This window comes from Dioscorea cayenensis, chromosome 1 (assembly GCF_009730915.1).
Source record: "Dioscorea cayenensis subsp. rotundata cultivar TDr96_F1 chromosome 1, TDr96_F1_v2_PseudoChromosome.rev07_lg8_w22 25.fasta, whole genome shotgun sequence".
In the NCBI taxonomy this organism is placed as follows: domain Eukaryota; kingdom Viridiplantae; phylum Streptophyta; class Magnoliopsida; order Dioscoreales; family Dioscoreaceae; genus Dioscorea; species Dioscorea cayenensis.
The window spans coordinates 2,853,867-2,867,628 of record NC_052471.1 but is presented as its reverse complement, the minus strand read 5'-3'; the positions used below and the strand labels follow the sequence as shown (position 1 = coordinate 2,867,628).

The 13,762-nt window shown below is 41.0% G+C and overlaps 2 protein-coding genes across 3 annotated transcripts; one reads left to right on the top strand and one right to left on the bottom strand.

The window, feature by feature from the left end:
* The first annotated feature begins 720 nt into the window (after positions 1-720).
* On the top strand, positions 721-4,629 carry LOC120270639 (H/ACA ribonucleoprotein complex subunit GAR1-like). Of its 2 annotated transcripts, none has more exons than XM_039278010.1 (9): positions 721-856; positions 1,352-1,474; positions 1,655-1,729; positions 1,912-2,000; positions 2,155-2,229; positions 3,592-3,653; positions 3,736-3,798; positions 3,916-4,113; positions 4,268-4,629. In XM_039278010.1, exons 2-9 carry the CDS (start codon positions 1,352-1,354, stop codon positions 4,357-4,359), a joined length of 777 nt encoding a protein of 258 aa, XP_039133944.1. In that variant the 5' UTR covers positions 721-856; the 3' UTR covers positions 4,360-4,629. The 2 variants fall into 2 exon arrangements, with proteins under 2 accessions (XP_039133944.1, XP_039134296.1); XM_039278362.1 differs by having other exon boundaries at positions 818-856; positions 1,649-1,729.
* On the bottom strand, positions 4,415-5,426 carry LOC120272235 (mavicyanin-like). The gene is made up of 2 exons (XM_039279344.1): positions 5,244-5,426; positions 4,415-5,154 (listed from the first exon to the last, which is right to left on the bottom strand). Exons 1-2 carry the CDS (start codon positions 5,422-5,424, stop codon positions 4,766-4,768), a joined length of 570 nt encoding a protein of 189 aa, XP_039135278.1. The 5' UTR covers positions 5,425-5,426; the 3' UTR covers positions 4,415-4,765.
* Positions 5,427-13,762: the final 8,336 nt, after the last annotated feature.

Below are 13,762 nucleotides of genomic sequence, written 5' to 3'. Positions count from 1 at the left end.
GTTTTCTCTTTTTTATTCTTTTTTATTTTTCTATTTTTTTCATAAAATTTATATTTATAAATTTATATTTCAATCAAATTAATAACTTATAATTTAAGTTTGTAATTTTCAATTAATAAACAATAAAAAAATAACAAAAATAATACACAAAATATAACTTCATTAAAATTAACAAAAAGTACACGAACAAAAAAATTAAAAACATAGAAAATAGTCGTAACATAAATTATCATCGATAACAATAAGAAAAAACCCACAACACTCAAAATACAACTAATGAAGGTTGAAGTAGATGGGTCTAATAGTTTGGCATATTATCGCCACTTCCACTAATATTGCCGAAGATTTCATATAATATTTAAATTCAATGGTTAAAAGTGAAAAAGAATTAAAGATGATTAAATTTATTAAAAGTATGAATATATAAATTGTGAAGTTAGAAGAATATTCTTAAAATATTTTATTTTAACGTAAAAAATAGAGATAGTGATTGGAGAAACTTTCACTATAGAAACTGTATTCTTATGTACTGAAGTGTCAAATATAGAGTTCTGGGTTGGAGATAAATTTAGTAAATTTTTTTTTAAAATTAATTATTTAATAATTAACAAAACGGACGTGCCTTTTATAGGTCACTGTTCGAAGTCCGTTGGCTTGCCACGTCATGGAAGTAATTAAATATAAAACAAGGGTTAAAACAGTAATTTGGCGTAACCCTAGCGCGCAGCGGAGACCCGTTCGTTTGTGCGCGCGGGATCGGATAAAGAGGCGTCGCCGTTTGCGGTGAGAGCCTTCAGAGCTGAAATTTCAACATACGAGCCGGAGAAGAGGGCAAAGCTCGATCCTTTCCAACAAAGTGAGAATAAACACTGTGAATTTCTCTTCTTAATCATGTTTTCGTTTCCATTTGATTGATCATTGCGTTAATTATAGCGGTTTTTGGGTATTTTTTCTGGTCTTTATTGAATCATTCATGGATTTATCTTTTTTCCTGTTGTTTTTGTTGTCTTTCATCTGAGTTTAATCTCTGTTGTATGTCTGTAATGCGGATCTGAGGGCTTCTTGAGGTTTTATGGTGAAATTTTATTTCTGTTAATTTTTAGTTGATATTAATTACTAATTTTTGACAGCGCGTTCAATCCAATTCTTCTTTAATTTACTGCGTTTAGCTGTTTATGGCATTGTGTGTTTTGCTTTTGAGGTGTATTTTGTTGGCTAGGGTTTTCAAGTGTTCTCACTCGCTGAGCTCCGTTTTTCTTGATATTCTTATTGGTTTTTGTTGATATAATTTGACATTGTTATAAAAATTACCTTTTTGTTTTTTTTTTCCTTTTTGCTATGTGGGATGAAGATGGATCGGTACCAAAGGGTGGAGAAGCCGAGGGAGGAGACCCCCATAAATGAGAATGAGATTCGTATCACGTCTCAGGGGAGGACTCGCAGCTACATTACATACGCCACCAGCCTGCTTCAGGTACGGGCATCTTTTTTCGTGTCAATGGATCCTAATTTTGCCCCAAATCTTGTGATATGTGAAAATTTTATTCATGCATTATTAGTTTCTAGACTTGTTTTTGGAGCAATACACACACACATACATATACATATTTGATGGCTTTTGACGATTGGCTGTTTGTATATGCTTAAGGAAAAGGGTTCAGAGGAAATTGTCATCAAGGCAATGGGCAGAGCTATCAATAAAACTATAATGATTGTGGAACTAATAAAGGTACTTCTTTTGGCCTGCAATCTGGATATGGATGTGATATATGCGTTTTGTTTAGCTTCTGAATTCAAATTTTTAATATACATGTATATGTTGTCCTTACATGTAGTTGAAACCAAAGTTATATAAAGTGAAATGCTAGATTTGTCCAAACCTGATGTTATGCACTAATTCTGGTGATGCAGAGAAGGATTGTTGGTCTTCATCAGAACACTGCCATTGGATCTACTGATATAACTGATATGTGGGAACCTTTGGAAGAAGGACTACTCCCGTAAGTACATGCGTGCGCACACACACAGACACATGCTTACATTTGTTAAAAAAAATTGAATTTTGACTGTTTCTTTTTGTAGATAGTCAAGCAACATACTTATTAATCCATGTAAGGTTGTTAGAATTCTTCTGACAAAAATTTGACTTTACAGGCTTGAAACTACAAGGCATGTCTCGATGATCACAATTACCTTGTCAAAGAAGGAATTAGATACATCATCAGTTGGGTATGTAATGATGGTTTAGGAATTGCCTCTCACTACTAATTTATTGTAATTTACATGCTTCTGTCTTATGATTGATAAGGTTTAGTGTTTCATTATAATATATTTTTGGAAAATTTATTTTATTGTATGGCTGCATATTGTGTTCTGATTGAGTTCCCTGTACTTGTTTTGTATGAGTTTCCTCGCTCAAGCTGATTGAGCCTTTGAACTGTCCTCGATTTGGATTCAATGCATATTTTTTTCTAATTGAATTTATTGTCCATTTGTCACTGAGAGTAAGGCTGGTAAGGGTGTTATAGATGTGATGAGGCCTTTGACTGATATCAAACAACCTGTACACTGATATAGGTTGCTGTTATTGGCAAAAGTTTAAACAAAAATGGCAATGATAATGGAAGGTCATGCCAACAAGGAAGCTATATGTAGTAAATTGAAGGCAGGAAAACAAGAGAACATATAGTAAATTGAAATAAAGTACAAATTAAAAAGTATTTCGGGTTTGTACTTTGGAGAGGCCAATTTGCAGTATCAAATCCAATACATACCATGAATTCTTTCTTTCTCTGAGTAAGTAAGCCAGCTGAGTTCAGTTCAAGTCATTTGTGTAGCTTGCATACTACTGCTACTACTGCTGCATGAATTTTAACTTAGCTCTTTCTTTAGTGGAAGCATTTGATTGATCATGTGTGCAATTCTTGACCCGCAACTTTTGTCTCTCATATTGGTTGTTGGTATACCTATCTATTTTTCTCTACTCATTGTATTCCTGCTTATTTGGAGTGATGGAGTAATGAAATTTTAGGATCATTTCTATTAGACCCATCACCCTCCTAGAAAGAATCTGGAGCAACTTTTGTTGATATGTTGTATCATATTTTCATATTTGTTACTTTGTTGTCATTAGTGTGTTTATGCTCATTTCCATGTGGTTATCCGAAGTTTAAACCTATGATCGTTTGATCTTCACCTTTGTACAACATTATTTATTACTGGACAAAACAATTATTTTTCATTATTATATTGAATGCTCTTTCATAACTCTTTTTATGAAGTAATATAAATTTATTATATTGAGTTGCTTTTTCTTTTCTTTCCGCACATCTTCTATTTTTAAGTCAATCGATTGATGATTGCTCTTTTTCCTATTTGTTTAACTTTACTGAGTTATCATTGTCATTTTACTACTGTACATTTTGCCTGTACCATTTTAATTTTCATATGTAAAAGTTGATTTTTCTTCCTTATGGACAGTATGTTTGTTTCTCGTCTGGTTTTGGAATTCAATACTCATTATTTTGGTTTATGGACTTTGGAATTCAATGCTGAATTTTTTTGCTTATACCTTGGTTTCTTCTGCTGCAGATATCAGCCCCCTATACCAAAGGATCAGGTGAAACCTTTGGCTGATTTTGGTTATGAAGGAGGTAAAGTTCAATCTGTTCTTTTACTCTTTCATGAAATTTACTAGCTCATTTTACTGATTTTTTTTTTTATTATGTATCCTAGAGGGTTCACCTCGAGGTGGGCGAGGTAGAGGTCGAGGCAGTCGTGGCAGGGGAAGAGCAAGAGGTTGGTTATTATTGACTGACTGAATTCCTTTACTTTGTGCCCTTGACCAGTAAACAGTAACCATCATTGGCCTTATCTGATGTATGCAACATTGCTCAATAACTTTTTCTTGATCAGGGAATGGCCCAATTGCAGTAGATTACAATGATGGTGGTTATGACAATGGCGACCATGGGTATGTTAGAGGTGGTTGGGGCCGTGGTCGAGACCGTGGTTTCCGTGGCCGTGGCAGGGGAGGCTACGGTGGTCGGAACAGCTATCAGCAAGGACCAGGTGGATATTATGACGAAGGCCCTATCCCTGTTCGAGGCCGAGGTATGCCATCAGTTTTTGCTTATGTTTCATATGGATTTCTTACCCCTCATATTATTAAACTGATCCTGTTCCAACTTATGAAACACATGTATATCTTAATATTGGCCAGCTTGCATAGCATGTTGATTAGAATGCTATCTCTATCTGTTCACAGGTCGAGGCCGGGGAAGGGGACAGTTCCGAGGACGAGCACGTGACTTTAAAGCAAATGGACCGATCCATGCAGCTGCAGCAGGCGAGGCGTAACTGAAGCCGAAGTGTTGTCGATCTATCAAGTATTATTTCACTTTGCGGTGTGTTGGATGCCTGCTCATTGTTAGCCTGTTGTCATTCCTCGGCTAAGTTCACCACTAAAGGTTAACTATAGTTTGTAAAAGTCATGTCTTTGTTTGCCAGACACCGGTTTCATCGTCTCTAGGCTCAAGTGTTATTTATTTATTTTTCTTTTCCTCTTCTTGATTTTAACTAATTGTAGAATTGGACTAACCGAGCAGTACATTCTTTTATTTTTTTTTATTAGTATTGTTGAACTGATTGATTTATTTATTTGACTTCCATTACAGAGTTGCATTTATAATACAAACCGATGATTTGAATGATAATACAGCAAACAAACACAAATGAGCAACCAATCAATGCACTGAGACCAAGTCTACCAATAAACCAAGTCAAACAGCACCACCGGTGCACATAACCACCACCTCATTTCTCGGCCGTGTGCTGCGGCATTGCCTCCGGGGGCTGTCACCGGAGCGGGCGGAGGTGGTGAAGAGCTGCCATCGCTTGGCAGCGGTGGAGTTTCTCCGCTTGGCGGCGGTGGAGTTTCTCCGCTCGTGGCTGTGACGTTGATACCGAACCTCATCCCTCCTTTGCAGTGCCCCTTCGTGTTGCAGATGAACCAGTATTTGGTTGGCTCAGTAAGTTCGATTCGGTCATTGCCACTTAAATGTATCGAAATGACTCCGGAGCTCGCATCACAAGATCGAAACGTAGTTTCGGTCACTTGATAAACATTGTGTTGATTGAGGACATACTTGAAGACTATTCTAGGATAATATAAATTCAATTAGTTTCAAAAATCATATGTTTATATGTATGACTTGGATATAAATAAGAAAATAGTGACTAACCTAAGGTGTCTCCTACTGTGAAGTTGTACTTTTCCGACCACTCGAGATAGTTTATCCCGGTCGTCCATCCATCGGAATCCCCGACCGCATAATCTTCGGCTTCGACGAGGGGACTCTTGAATAGAATTGGGATGGAGATTGTGAGGAAGGAGAAGAAGACTAATGAGAAGTGGGATTCCATGGTAGAGCTGTTGTGGAGAGATTTGAAAGAAGAGTTTAATTAGAGTTTATATTAATATTAATTAGCAAATGGTAGGTGTGTAGAGATAAGAATGTGACTAATATTTTTGTTTAGTCTAAACTCTAGTCTAGAGTACAAAGTCCATGGCCTTGCTAAAAATATTAAGGTCTAAATCATCAGAACTAGACCAATTCCACACAGGCGCACAAAGATGCTTGTGAAGTTACCTTATTTGGTAATTAAAATAAATTATAAGGGTATATGTGTATTTTGAAGCTTTACGTTTATTAAAAAAAAAAAGTTAAATTAACTTTTTAAACTGTCACTAAATTGTCAATTTTATCAATTAAATGCTTAATTTTGTGAATTTGTTAGAATAAACTTTATTGAGCTGCTTTTACACATGATTTCATGTGACAGTCTGTATGATAAAATTTTCTTTTTAAAAAAATATTTTAGATATCAGTATAACATTATCTCAATATGAGGTAGAGAAATGGAATAAATTGAAGTAAGAAGTTGGTCTGAAATTGGGATGAGTCTTCTTTGGGATCTTTGGTGGTTGCCGGCTGGGGATGAAGACGGGGTTCTAGCTGGGAGCACTATAGGAGGTAGTCAAGAGGGTGCTAGCGAAGGTCGGATGGAAGATCGGTTTTTGAGGGGAAGATGTAAGATGGCGAACGTTAAGTACGCTCAAGTGGTTAGCTCTTCCTCTTCGGGCGGGCATGGTGATATGCGACGGTCGTTATTAATGAAATAGGGGGAGGGTTCGACTGATGTCTTGAGTGGGGGTTCGAAACTTGGGGGTTCGAAGAGGCCTAGATCGCCGAGGGAGTTTACTTGTGGTCGTTGCTTTCGCTCTTCTCACTCAACTGCTGAATGTAGGCACTAGGTGGTGTGCCTTAGATGTGCGGGTGTGGGGCATATGGCGGCGAGGTGTAAAGCGGTGATGAAACGGAGTCCGCAACACAAGAGGCTTCATGTGCGCTCTAAGAGAATGGTGGTGGGCTCCCCGGTTCACGAAGGTTCGGAGCCGCAAGATTTGGAGGCAAGGACGCAGATTCCTGTTATCTCGGGATGGGTGGTAATTTCGCTTCCCCTATCACTGGAGGTGACGGCAACTCGCGAGGAACTTGATAAGGTGGCCATTCTCTCGGTGGTCGAGGGCTATGTCAATGAGTCGAGTGTGTTGGAGGTTGCTCTGGCCATCATCAATAGGTAACTCGCCGGTCCTATTACACCTATGAACGAGTGGAATTTTCTGGTGCCATTGGCGAGCCGAGCGGAGGTGAAGGAGGTCTGCAAACTGGGGACGTTCAAGGCGTCGACGAAGGACGGCACTGTAATCTCTGCCTTGCCCCTTGGTCGGCGGAGCTAGGGGCCACGGGGAGAGCATCGGGTGACGGACAATGGATGCAAGTTTGGAATCTTCCATTACATGGTTGGTCTTGGGGGATCATTTCGGAGGTGTTACGGTCGGCGGGGGAGCTAGTGGCGATCTTGCAAGCGACAACCGTGCACAAACGGTTTATCACTGCTCTGGTGAGGCGTAGGACGGGCGTCTCACTACCTCTAGAGATCGATGTCAGTCTGGGAATGCGAAGATATATTGTTATTATTACGGGTGATTGTGGGCTTTTCCTGGTGTTCTTACAGGAACTAGGTCGCTATGTCTTCCCGAAGGGGGAAACAAACCTCGTTTCGGGGAATCGGGAAGGTGGTCGGGCATTACTCGAGTTGTTGCGAGATGAGAAGAGGAAGAGAATTCATGGTCATGCCGGTGATAGTGGATTGGGTCATGAGCCGGAGGAACGGGCGATAAATGCAGGGGGTGCAACTACGGTGGGAACTGAGCGGACTTGCAAAGGATCCTTGGATCCGGGTGATGCTCATCCGAGAATGGTGGGTTCTTCTGTGGCTTCGAAGACGCTTCAGGCTGAGCAATCGGATCCCATCCGGATGGTGTTAGGGTTACTGAGAAAGTGGTTGAGCCCCGCTCCCACGATGGCACTGAGAAAGTGGTTGAGCGTGGCTCACACGCCGGCGCTGAGAGGCCTGGATCTCGTTGGCGACCTACGGGTTCAGCGAGATTTGGTGGTCAACAGGGTATGCGGATAGGGACCGAGAGTCATTCACGAGCTTGGTCTCCTGAGCGGAGATATGACCATTCATGGGGGATCGCCCCGAGGCATGATCGTGTCGTGCTGTGGCGTGAGAGGAATCAGAAGGTGCAGGATATGTAGGATACAACACGTGGCAGCTTTATAACGTCCGAGGTCGGGGTTACTAAAGTTGCAGGGGGCTATTCGGAGAACAGGGCACGTGTGTTGGATCCGGATCCTTTGAATGAAGAGGCTGAGTTGGGCTCCCATGTGGGCCAGGTTACCTCCGACTTGTTATTGGACCCGCTCCTCATCTGTGAAGTGGATTAAGTCTCGAGCCCGGTGGTGGGCCAAAAAGAGAAGAACATGGGCCTGAGTCTGGGCTGTAAGTCAACTTGCTTGGCATCTCCATTAGAGGACTGGGTGGTGGGCGAGAAGGGGATGTTGGGCCAGTCAGTTGGCCGTGTTCGGATTCCATGATGAATGTTTCTCCTGGGCTCACGTTGGAGAGTGCTAGTGGGCCGAGTGATGTTGATCCCGTTAAGGAAGTTTCTAGTGAGGCTATGAGCACAAGACCACCTGCGTTGGTTCCTCTTGAGGGGTATTCTTGGAAATTGCTTTCAGGAATGTGGGCTTTGGTTCCTCATAAGGTGAATGTAATACCAGTGGAGGATGAGGCACCTAAGGGGTTGGTCGACTCGGAGATGCTTCCAGTGGAGAGTGCTTCTCCTGAAGCTATCTCAGAGTCTGATGAGTCTTCAACTGAGTTTGAAAAAAAACTGAGGGTCCTCTTACCAGATCTACTTAAGGAAACTGATTCGACTGAGGGGGAGATGTTGCAAGCCACCAGAAGAAGTGAGCGGCCCAAGAAACCTCCCTCTCGTTTTGCTGAGGATTCAGGGTTTTTGGAGGAGCCACCTAAATCCATGAAGAATAAGACTTTGAAGGGCGACAACCTGGAAGGTATGCCCGCCAAACCCCACCTGATTAATGACTGGTCGAATGCTCAAATTTTGAAATACTGTATTGCTTGTGGTATTAATTTTACTAAAGCAATGCATGATTGTGTTAATCATATACGTATGCTTGACCTAAAACGTAGTGCCCCAGGCCGACGGAGACCTCTTCTGAGGTCCGCAAGATCTAATGTTTCCTTATGAATATTGTCAATTGGAACGTTAGGGGATTAGAGAGACCGGCTAAGCAGTTTCTTGTCAAGGACTTTTTGAGTTTACATTTTGCGGATGTTTGCTGCCTTTAAGAGTCTAAACTGAAAGAGGTCACTCCTTCTGTGTGGAGAGAAATTGGTGGTAAGCTATTGGATCAATTCGCTTGTGTCCCCGCTATCGGTACTGCTGGGGGGATTATAATCGGATGGAATAGCATGATGATGAATGGTAGAACCTTTAAGATAGGGGTCCACAGGTTGACTATGGAGTTCTTTTCTGTGGCAGAAAATATGTTGTGGCGCTGTACCGCTGTGTATGGGCCAAACGTGATAAATTTAAAATCGGCCTTCTGGGAGGAATTGAAACTTGTAGGGGTGGCCCGCATATTTCTTGGATTATTTGTGGAGACTTCAACGCCATTTTTTCCATGGAAGATAAGTTGGGTTGGTTGGTTTTGGTTTTTTTTTGGGGGGGGGGGCTCGCAATTTGGTGGACATTAATAATGCAAATGATTTCTTACATGGAATGAATTTATTAGAGCCTCCTATGATTGGAAGAAGGTTCACTTGGACAAATGGTCAGGCTGATCCGATTTGGTTGAAATTAGACCAGTTTTTAGTGAATGTCGAATGGACGATTCTCTCCCCAAAAATGATTCAGAAATGTCTTCCTAGAGTGCGGTCGAATCATGTCCCAATCCGTTTAGAGTTGGGAAAGCATGTGTCCAGTCCTAGACCTTCCCGCTATGAGCTTGCTTGGTCCACTACGTCTAATTTTCACGAGTTAGTGGTTTAGTGGTGGGGGTCTTTGGCTCCTACGGGTTTTGGGGCCTTTGTCATGGCTAAAAAGGTGACAGCTCTGAGGGTTCATCTTCGTAGATGGGCAAAACTTTCCTTTGGCTCCATCAAATTGAAAAGTTAGAATTGTTGTAGGTGATAGAAAAACTCGATGATTTGAAAGAATCTAGGAGCCTCTCTCTGCAGGAGATTCAGCAGGAGCATGTGCTGAGGGAGAGACTTGGGGAGATGCACAAACAAGAGGAGATCTACTGGAGACAGGGATCTCGGCTGCAGTGATTAAGAGAAGGGGATGATAACACGAAATTTTTTCATGCGGTGGCTAATAGATGTAAAAATAGGAATTATATTCCCTACTTAAGTCAGGATGGCATTGATGTTGCTAATCCGCGTGATGTTGGCCAAGTGTTTATGACTATGCTTGGCCAAAAATTTGGGATGAGAAGGACTTCGAGGTATAAGATTGATTTAAACGGCCTTTTTATTCATAAGACTACGGTGGATTTATCGACGCTGGAGGGTCCCTTCTCAATCGAGGAAGTGAAGGCGGCGGTTTTTGATTTGGGAGGAGACAAAGCTCCGGGTCCGGACGGTATTCCGATTCAATTCTGCAAACAGTTTTGGGAGACGATTAAGGCTGATATTTTCCAATTATGTGAGGAGTTTTTTAGTGGGAGAGCAAATTTGGAAAGGATTAATTGGGCTAGCATTGCGCTCATTCCTAAGGTGTCTGCTCCTGAGGGCCTAGGGGACTATAGACCCATTAGTCTTATCAACTCCTCGCTAAAAATTTTGTCCAAGATTTTGGCAACTAGGCTTAGCAAGGTGATGAACGTGTTATTGGATGGGGAACAGTTAGCCTTTCTAAAAGGAAGATGTATTCTAGATAATGTGGCAATGGCGGAAGAGCTGATTTTTAGTAGTCATAAACGCAGATTGCCAGGGTATATTCTCAAAGTTGATTTTGCTAAGGCCTTTGACCATGTTGACTGGGATTTCCTGTTCAACTTGCTTAGAGCGAGGCGTTTTGGTGAACGTTGGATTGGGTGGATACAGTGTATTTTATTTTCTTCGAAAGCAAATATCTTGATAAATGACTCGCCAAGTGTTTAAATCCGTTACCAGCGAGGTCTTCGGCAAGGTGATCTGCTGTCCCCCTTGCTGTTTGTCCTGGTTACAGATGTGCTAAGTACGATGTTTTCCCACGCATTGACCTCCAAAGTTTTGGTTGGAGTGCCTCTTGGGAATTTCGGAAGTCGGTGTAATCTATACTATGCGGATGACTTGTTGATCTTGACCACGGGTGGGTTAGAGGATCTGTGGATTGTTAAACTGCTTCACCTTGTCTTTGAAGGAATGACTGGCCTTGAGACTAACTTCTCTAAAACCTGCTTGTACTCAAGTAATTGGGGTGCCCTTCCCCAGAAGGAGGCAGCGGAGACTCTGAACTGTCAAGTGGGGCTCTTACCTATCACTTACTTAGGAATTCAGATGTTTGGCAGATGACCCCGACGGCAGGATTGGGAAGGGGTGATCCTTAAAGTGAGGAAAAGACTTGCGTCGTGGAAAGAAAAATTCCTCTCGTTAGGTGGACGTCTTACCCTGGTCAACTCGGTCTTATCTGCTTTGCCAACTTACTGGATGTCGATCTTTCGGCTACCTTCTTGGGTGGTTAAAAAGATTGATCAGATCAGGAGAGATTTTCTTTGGTCTGGCCCGGACATTGACAATCCTTCTTACCGTCTTGTGAGTTGGAAAATTCTTTGTCGCCCGCGGGACCAAGGAGGTTGGGGCATTTTGGACTTGTGCACCTTCAACCAGGCATTACTGGGAAAGTGGTGGTGGAAGTTTTTGACGGACAATAATTGGTGTTTATCGGCGGTGATCCAATTTAATTACTCAATGTTGAATTGGAATTTATTTCCCAAACAATCAGGCCGCATTTCCTTCTTTTGGAAAGGGGTGATTGGCAGTGTCCCTGCACTGCGGGCTTGCATAGGTCATGGGATTCGTTCTGGTCTAGAAACATGCTTTTGGAAAGATGCTTAGCTTAATGGTTTGGCCCCCATGTATGTGTGGCCTGAAATTTTTGAGACTTCTCAACATCAAAATGATACCGTGCATGGGCTCGCCCATCTATTGACGGTTGCTCCCTTTTCTAAGTTCTTAAGCATATTTAGGTACAGTGAGCAATTAAGAAGTGGAGGCGGCAAGTCTGGAGATTTGAAAGTTTGGAATCTCACTGGGAATGGCATTTTCTCAGTGAAGTCCTTTTATAACTTCCTCATTGATGGTGGGTTGCGATGCTCTGTGGCTAGGTTCTTCTGGCGAAACAGGTGCCCTAAAAAGATAATTCTTTTTAACTGGTTGGTGTGGCAAAATAAAATTTTATCGCTGGAAAACCTAGAGAAACGACGATGCAACAAACTTCCAACGACAACTTGCGTTCTTTGTAATGTGGCAGTTGAGTTGGTGGATCACTTTTTCATCCACTGCCCATTTTCTCGTCGTATCTGGGATTACTTCAGCAGGCTGCTGTACTTACTTGAGCCGCCTGACTCTATGGCCGTCCTTTGGGACTCATGGAGGCTGTCGGTTCGCCATACTCAAAAGGACATTTGTGATCTTGTTGTGAAAGCACTAGTGTGGAATGTTTGGCTTGCTAGGAAGGACTGTATTTTCAATGCCACTTTTTTGCCTGTGCATGCTGTTATTTTGAAAATTGACCGGATGCTTTTACTGTGGTGTTCTTCAGTCACGGATAGATCTCAAGGAATGCTTGAAGACTCTCTAGCTAGCATCCGTCGCAGCCTCGAGTTCCTGGACCCTAGAGCGGAGGAGCCAGTTGTGAACTCGACTTCAGAGGAGGCCTATGAATCGAGGGTGGAGTAGCTTTTGTGTTGTCTGTTTGGGAAGAGGTGTTCTTCTCCTGCCTTTTGTTGTTTTGTCTTTTGTGAAGTTTTGTAACCACCTCTAGTGGTTGGGTCTCTTGTGTTTGTTGGGGTTGTGCTTGTCTTTGTGTCGTTCGCTCCACTATTGGTAGATGCCTGTATCTTGTTTTTTTTAATGCAATTGATGTGGTTTATCCACTTTTTCAAAAAAAAAAAATACGGGGTAGAAAATTACAGAAAAAGATGCATATTGTAATGAATCTGAAAAATATATAAATAGAGAGATTTACAATGTAGTGCAGTGGTTTTTCACTTTAACAATAAGTGAGTAAAAGCATAGATTTGAAATTCTATGCATGCATAATTGTAAAGTATTATTCATCATGGAACTAGATACTGTACATGTGGTACCTCTTTAGAGTTGCATAGGAGAAGAAAATCATCTGTATAACTGATGTATCTTCATATATATATATATATATATATATATATATTTAACATTTATAGTAATTTTTTTTTGACGATTTAAGTTAAATAAATATCATTAATTTTTTAATTATATAAGAATTTTTTTAAAGTTATATGAGAGAAATCACAACTAAAAGAAATTTGATAGCTCCTCATGTTCATAGTTGCTTGAATTCTTCCAATGTTACTAATTTTTTATATATATATTAAAAAAAAATTTAATTATTTATTTTTAAATCTAAATTTACATGAAATTATTAATTTTTTCCTAATTTTGCTCACTTGCACTTGTAGTGTTGGTGGGTTTAAAATTATTGGGATGGGGTGGATGTAGGGATGACAATGGGTCGGGTCGGGTACGGGTTTTGCCATACCCGCACTCGCACCCATTACCCCGCCTCTATATCTGAATCTGAATCAGAATCTGAATCTGACGGGTTTTTAAAACCCCAACCCGCACCCCCGCACCCGCACCCGATGGGTAATCAAGTACCCACGGGGATACCCGCCTAGCCTTGACCCTATTTAAAAATTTTTAAAATAAAATTAAAATGCCAAGTAAAAATTAAAAATGTCAATAAAAAATCATAGTTTTGTTGTTTGAATGAACACTATATAGTAGGAGTTGAAAATAGATATTCAAAGCAACACAAAATGTACACAAATTCAACACCATAGAGTAGGAATTTAAAAAACCCTAACAAAAAAATTGAATATATATAATTGGGTATATTTGTTAATTGAATTTCGGGTCGAGTTTAGGTTCTAGTTCGGATCGGGTATTAGGATTCCTATACTCGCACCCGCTTTACATTAATCAGGTTTTACCCAAACTGGGCCCGAAACCCGATCAAACCGGGTTTCCCCCATCAAACTCGGGTTTGGAGATTATTGCCATCCATAGATGGATG